The sequence below is a fragment of the Corylus avellana genome, chromosome 8, assembly GCF_965113065.1.
Source record: "Corylus avellana chromosome 8, dhCorAvel1.hap1.2, whole genome shotgun sequence".
NCBI classification, from domain to species: domain Eukaryota; kingdom Viridiplantae; phylum Streptophyta; class Magnoliopsida; order Fagales; family Betulaceae; genus Corylus; species Corylus avellana.
Genome location: NC_142497.1, coordinates 22,413,176 through 22,420,777, shown reverse-complemented (window position 1 = coordinate 22,420,777; position 7,602 = coordinate 22,413,176). Strand labels below are relative to the sequence as shown.

The following is a 7,602-nucleotide window of genomic DNA, read 5'->3' as shown; positions in this document are numbered from 1 at the left end:
CCCAGAACTTCTTCTGAAGCATTGACAGCCAATAATCCATGGGTGACTTGAAAACTAGGTTACGCTTTATAATCTGAGACATTTTTCTAAGAAAAACTTTGGCTTTTTGAATGATGAGTTGGAAACATAAAAAGAGGTTAAATTTGGCACTCTTGTTATTTCATTATGTATCCGTCTCTAGCACAAAAGGTTAATTTTTTATTTTTTATCTTTGCTTGTCCAATACCCCCATTAAACTAGACTTTCCACACAATCAATCAAACTCTGGTCAAAATGGATTGTAGCTTGAGACACAAGCAGAAGAAATATATTTCCAGGAAATTGTTGACAATAAGACACAACCTTTCGTTCATATATGGAATAGATAACAATTCCAGACTCTGCACAAAACAAGAAATAATATCCCAACAAAAACTCTATTTTTATAATACTCTTTCTTCCAGCCCCTCCTGAGCTTAACGACCCGCAGCTTAAACCATGTACTTAAATTGCTTAGAAAAAACCTTAAGACATGCCCAAACTGCAAAAACAACCCTCAAATACGCAAACGAGAACAAAGTTCGACCAAATATTGAAAAAAGACTCCCAAATGAAGGACGCAAGAACCTCACCACCATCTAACCCATAATTCACACCCAATGAATTTCAGCTGCATGAATATATCAAAGACATGGGTGGGAAAAGGTCAGCCAAACAACCTCATCTTATGGCCAGGTCTCTATGGCATCAGAAGACATCGTCTTTAAGAGGAGGAAGCAGGCTCCTCATTTTTCTTCTCCGATTTTTCGGAATCACTCTTAATTTCCTTTTCGGATGCAACAGGGGCATCATCACCAGCTTCATCCTCGGATGCAACAGGGGCATCATCACCAGCTTCATCCTCGGTTTTCTTTTCTTCAACGGTCAACTTATCAAGAAGCCCAGCAGCTGCAGATGTCTCTTGGTCTTCCTCTTTCGTTGATTGGGATTCAGCAACTTCTTGAAACTTCTCCATGAAGGTTTTGCAGTCTGATACAGAAACAAAATATTAGTAATCTACATAAGAGAATAATTTCTTCAAAAAGGAGTGTTGAGTGATAACTAAGAAAATCAAAAGAATAAAAAGAGAAAACGCAAAACTTTCATAACTAAGAAAATCAAAAGAATAAAAAGAGAAAAGGCAAAACATTCATTATACTCTAGTTTTGCTACAATACCAAAGGTCGACAGCAATCAGAAAGTAATTCTTTAAACCAACAGGAAATAGAACATGACAATGCTGCAGGACATTATCATAAAATACATTAAGTGAACTGCAGAATGTGCTAGTTGACCAATGCAACACTTTATTGAGAATTTAAAGAAAAGGCAAGATGCACAATATTTCAGTATTGATTGTCAACACATATTTAATAAAACACTTTCGTGAAGCCAGTAGGCACCTGACATCTAAAGAGAAATAAATTTCCTCTGTTTGTCAATATAGAATAAAAGTCACTATGCTCCCGCTTGTACTTTCAAATCCAAAAGATGACATTATTAGGCAACAACTAATAATAACAAAGTTTTTGCATACTTAAAGAAAGTTTGGGTTTAAATCTTCACTCTTAAGTTTCCAATTGATTTTCCCCAAGTATAATGGCTAGGGCAATATGACACTCATTCCGAATCTAACGAGTTCATTCCAATAGGCTTCATTGTTAAATAGTCCTTCACATATTCGCATGCTTAATGAGTTCTCCAATATAGCGTATTGATTTTCAGGCATTACAACCTAGATCCAGATTCACTAACCACTACCATAACTTTATGTCATGAAATTCTAACTTGGTCTTGTAATTAAATCAAGAACAATGCTCTCTTTGCCACTTCACTAGCATCAATAAATGGCACAAAAACCAACACCACATTTCAAACTCGACACAAATATCACCCAAGAATAGAGGCTTCTCTTCCAATTACACCCTGAAGTAATCTTAAAATACCAACGTAACTTTATTACTCTTATAAAAATAAAAAAAATAAAAAAAAAGTACTTTGGCCTCGAATCTATAGCAAATCGAGGGAAACCCAACTGTGTTTAAGACAAGTTACAACTGATGATAGTTGAGATCATATTTTCAATTCCATTTTTTTCTTCTGAGCAGGCATATTAGGGTCAAAATCTCTATCTTCATATTGATTTTCAATAAAATCCACATTCAGATCAAACACAATTGCAAATTCAAATGATGTTCAAAATAGTTTCCCAACTAGACGGAAGAGAATTATAAACCACATATATTCATTTGAGAACCGCATCAAATTCATCAAAATTTTAATCTTCCAGCAGTTGAAAAGATTAACACTTGCGTAGCATCTAAAGAAAATCCAGATTTACCAATCAAGAATTCGAATATACTGTAACTCAATTGAAGATATCGAGACTCACTCTCAATGGAAGCAAATCTGATGCAGAAAAGCTCGTCCTTCAATTCACCATCGGCGAAATCGGTCGCATGCCACACACACGACTTCTCGTTCCCGGCGTGTTCCTGCACCGACATCGTCGAAATAACTGCAAATATACACAAGTCAGTCCGTTACATCAGATTCAAGAAAACCCTAACCCTAACCACAACCAAAAATAAAATAAAAATAAAAATAAACAAAACATAAAGCAACGGACCGAGATGATTGGCGCAGATCTTGAGGGTCTTGGACTGCCTCATAACAAGGCGCACCTTGTTGGACTCCTTGTGCTTGAGGAACTTCACCGTACCAGCGCCCCTCTCTTTCCACTGCTTCCCATTTTTATCGAATCGGTATAGCTTTGCTTTCCTACAAATCCAAATCAAATAAAAACCCTAGATTCAAAAGATCCGCGAAAAAACCAAACCCTGGGGACAATACAATCAACATATGTATAAAAAGAAAGCGTACAGCTCGAGAATGGCTTCTTCGTTCTCCTCGCCAGTGGAAACGGCGACCTCCTCTAGCTTGACGATCGGAGCGACCTGAGCGCCGGTATCCTCGTCTTCGTTGGCGGCAGCCTCCTCATCCTCTCTGTGCTCGTGCTCTGGTGCGGTGCTCGCCATCTTCTTCTAGAAAGAGAGATCCGGAATTCGGCTGCCGAGAAGAGAAAGAGGGGTTTTATAGTGAAATGAGAGTGTGTGTGTAATAGAGGGCAGGGCTTCGTGAGAAAAAAGCGTGAACCTCACGCCTTTATAAGGGAGTCCAAGAGAGAGGGTGAGGGATAGGACGTCCATCGATTTGTAATTTTTGGACACTAAATATGAGAGAATTATTAAAAGGTATATTTTGGGGCGTAACTAGTATTTATATTTTAGGGGGTCAAAACTATCAAAAAAAAAAAAAAAGGGCTATATTCTAATTTTTTAAAAATTTTCGAGAAACAAGCTGAAGCCCTAAGCCCCCATGTAATTCCGCCCCCTCATCCTCCCTATACTCTGGTTCGGTGCTCGCCATCTTCTTCTAGAAAAAGAGATCCAAAATTCGGCTGTTGAGAAAAGAAATAGATAAGAGTGTAAACTCGGTTTCGGTTTTTCAATTATTGGCTAAAATTGGAAACCGAAGCCAAGGTAACCAATTTTTTATTTTTTAAAACTAGTACCAGAACCGGATACCCAGTTAACCGGCCGGTTCCGCTAACCGGTTTTTTAATTTTTAACATTTTGGGCTTAATTTAAAAAAAAAAAATTCAAAAATATTAATAAATATACTAAATTCGAAAATATAGAAATGATTTACAATTTTTGTGAACCCTAGAGTAAAAAAATAATAATAAATATACTAGATTGGAATATATATATATATATATCCCCGATTATAACCGGATATTTAAAAACCTCAAAACTAGTAACTGGAATCGGGCACCCAAGTTACCGGTGTTTCCCAACCGGTTTTTAGGTTTCCTGGTTTCTCGGTTCCCGTCCCGGTTTCCGATATTTTTTTTCACCCCTAGAAAGAGGGGTTTTATAGTGAAATGAGAGAGAGTGTGTGTGTAATAGAGCGCAGGGTTTCGTGAGAAAAAAAGCGTGAACCTCATGCCTTTTATATGGGAGTCCAAGAGAGTGGGGTGAGGGTTCGAACGTTCATCAATTTGTAATTTGGACACTAAATATGAGAGAATTATTAAAATGTATATCTTGGGGGTGGAACTAGTATTTATAGTTTGAGGGTCAAAACTAAAAAAAAAAAAAAAAATATTTTAGGGAAACAAGCCGAAGCTCCCCAAGCCCCCATGCAATTCCGCCCCTCATCCTCTCTGTGCTCGTGCTCTGGTTCGGTGCTCACCATCTTCTTCTAGAAAGAGAGATCCGGAATTCGGCTGTTAAGAAGAGAAAGATGGGTTTTATAGTGAAATGAGAGAGTGTATGTGTGTAATAGAGGGCAGGGCTTCATGAGAAAAAAGTGTGAACCTCACGCCTTTTATAAGGGAGTCCAAGAGAGTGGGGTGAGGGCTCGGACGTCCATCAATTTGTAATTTGGACACTAAATATGAGAGAATTATTAAAAGGTATATGAGAGAATTTTTTGGGGAAACAAGCTGAAGCCCCCCAAGCCCCCATGTAATTCTGCCCCTGCATGTTGTTCAAGACTTGCTCGGACAAATTGCTTTCTTACATTTATTTATCGAATCGTTAGCAATCTAAGCAACTAAAATTATTAAGGATCTCTATTCGAGAATAGTGAATGTGTGATGCCTTTTACGTCGATCATTTGTACTGCTTTCTAATGGATATGATATGATCTCATGACCACATAATCACTTATATCAATAAAAGGTTAACAGAAATAGTGTGAAGAGAGTCATTTGATAATGGTCTAAACCTTAGGAAGTGATTCAATAAATTTGAAATCGTAAAGAATGGTTTGAACAAAAAATGGAACCTTAAAGAGCCACTAAAACTTTTTTTCCTAGATAAATATTGTGAAGTTTTAACAGAATTTTCGATTTAGAGTCTAGCCAAAGTAATAGCACGAAGTTGCTTACAATCCAAGCCGATTGCCTTCAAAGGATTTTGAGTGTAATTTAGATGTTATTCCTAATTCATTCGCATTACTTATTAATGTTGAAAGAATAATGCTAAAAACTACACTTTTATCTCATCACTATCTCGATATGTTGATATGACAGTGTCAATTAGCCATTGTTTATATATAAAAAAAAAAAATGTAAAACTAATTGACACTTTCACATTAGTAGAATAAGATATTGATGGGATATGATCTTTAACATTATTCACATTGAAAATGTATTTGTAAAGACTTGGGAGGATTTATGTGGTTAAAGTATCATGGTCACAACCATCCAGCATTACTTCATAGAGATTTTATTTTGACATATAATACTTGGAGGGATTAAAGGAATGCCTGTATGACATCTGAGAAGGGTGGAATAGAAACCAAATTCAGTTCTTATTGCCAATGAAAAAGAAGATAGAGAGTTGTCCAATTCATGCAGGATATTGTTTAGTTCTTGAATGGAGCCACGGAGGATATGTTATACATGCCTGTCCATCTAAGCAATAGGGTTTTCCCCACTAGCATTTTTATAGGACCTCGGTATTTCATGCAGATTTTTCACGAAAGAATATTCCTATTAAACTGACAAATTTCAAAATGTATGTGATTTTTGTGAGAATCAACATATTGAAAGAATTTTTTCTTTGGTCGAAAATTTTTGGCCTTGAAATGGGAGGAACTTCTCTTAAATGGAACCACTTGGTATTTACGTGAAGATTCTATTAGGGTTTTTAATGGAGTGCCACGTTACCCTTACACGTAGCGTGGTACCTGTGGTTTTCAGGCGCCACGTGGCGTGGTACCTGAATTTTTGGGTGCCAAAAAACCAAAAAAATAAAGGAGACCTGGGTTGGCCGACCACCCTATTTGGCTCAAACCACCCCCAAGGGCTGGTTTGGGCGTGGCTGGAGCCACCCCCATGGCCGGTATGAGGGTGGAGGAAACACCCCCATGGCCAAGGGGGTGGTCTGGCCACCCCCAAAAGGCCAAAAAAAAAAAGAAAAAAAAAGGAATTGGGTGTTTTGGGGGTGGTTTCGGCCACCTCATACGGCCGATATGGAGGTGGTTGAACCACCCCCAAGCCCTTGGGGGTGGTCCGGCCACCCCCTAAGGCCAAAAATTCATTCCCGTTATTGGTTTTTTTTTTTGCCTTTTGGGGGTGGCCAGACCACCTCCAAGGGCCTGGGGTGGTTCAACCACCCCCACACTAGCCGTAGGGGGTGGCTGAACCACCCCCAGGCCGTTGGTGGTCCGACTACCTCCAAAACATCCGATTTATTTATTTATTTATTTTTGGCCTTTTGGGGTGGCCAGACCACCCCCTTAGCCATGGGGTGGTTCTACCACTCATAGACCGGTCATGGGGGTGACTCTGATTTTTTTTTTTTTTTAAATATTTTTCTTTTTCTTTTTCTTTTTTATTTATTTGAAAAATAATAATAATTTTAATGTCCAAAACAACATCGTTTTGAGCTGGGTGGGTATTGTAGTTTTGGGGCCCAAAACGATATCGTTTCCAGGTGAGGGTATAATGGGCATAAAAAGTCAAACCGTTTGAGTTTAACGTTAAAAACTAACAAAGTGGTCCAAAATGATAGAGATTGAAAGTTCAGGAGTTCAAAGTGAGAGATTTGAAAGTTGATGAGAGTTTTATCAAATCGGCTGAAAGTTCTGGGGGAGAGCAAACTAAAGTTCCCTTTTTTAGTTTTTTTTTTTTTAACCATTTCTTTTAAAGAACTGTGCTTTAGCACTTCATCTCTATTTGTGGTAATGGAAATCCATCTAAATATGTTGACAGAGTAGCTCACTCTGAACCGTGTGCAGTTTCATGGATTTCTTTATTTTGTTAAATTTACGATATTTAGTGTGGGCTCTATCTTTATTTATAATTTTTGAAGGTCCCAAAGGCATGGAGATATAGAGAGTATGTAGTAGGCTAATTTCTTCTATTATCTAGCTAGGCATTACCTCTCTTGCATGGTCGTCAATTATAATACTTGATTTTTTACTAACATGGTGTTGGAATTCGGAGCTCTTCTTCCAAAAATAGAGGATGGGACTGCTTTATATTATTATTATTATTATTATTGGTAAACTATATATACAATTGAGTTGAATACTTGCTCGAATAGTTGTTAAAATGATTTGGCATTAACTAAGTCAGCATACATCGATACTTAATTATGTTCGTATCGTAGTTCCTAGTGATTGTAACATTGTGTGATCGTTTCTATCTCGGCTATGAACAAGATAGATGAAATGTTATTGGTTGCTTAGTTCGATCTCTTTGCCCTTAATTTTTCATAATCTGGTCCTCAAGGGGTAGCTCAATCGACTGTGGACCACGCCTAATGAAGCGGAGGTCATTAGTTCGAATCCCCCCTTCCCTTATGTGAACATATCAAAAAAAAAAAAAAAAAAAATTCATAATCTGTAAGTTCAATGTATGTTGCATGCATGGCATCATTAACATTAACCTAAACTGCTTTTTCCACTTCTTAACATCCTCTATGCGTTTTGTGTGCACATGTGCGTGCTTGCGTGGTGTGTATGTGTGACATACAATGTCAAGTTTGAATTATAAATAGTGTAGGT

The 7,602-nt window shown here is 37.6% G+C and overlaps 1 protein-coding gene across 1 annotated transcript; it reads right to left on the bottom strand.

The window, feature by feature from the left end:
• Positions 1–285: 285 nt before the first annotated feature.
• On the bottom strand, positions 286–3,179 carry LOC132162742 (ran-binding protein 1 homolog b). Its single transcript, XM_059572970.2, has 4 exons — positions 2,902–3,179; positions 2,648–2,799; positions 2,411–2,536; positions 286–1,008 (listed from the first exon to the last, which is right to left on the bottom strand). Exons 1-4 carry the CDS (start codon positions 3,054–3,056, stop codon positions 743–745), a joined length of 699 nt encoding a protein of 232 aa, XP_059428953.2. The 5' UTR covers positions 3,057–3,179; the 3' UTR covers positions 286–742.
• Positions 3,180–7,602: the final 4,423 nt, after the last annotated feature.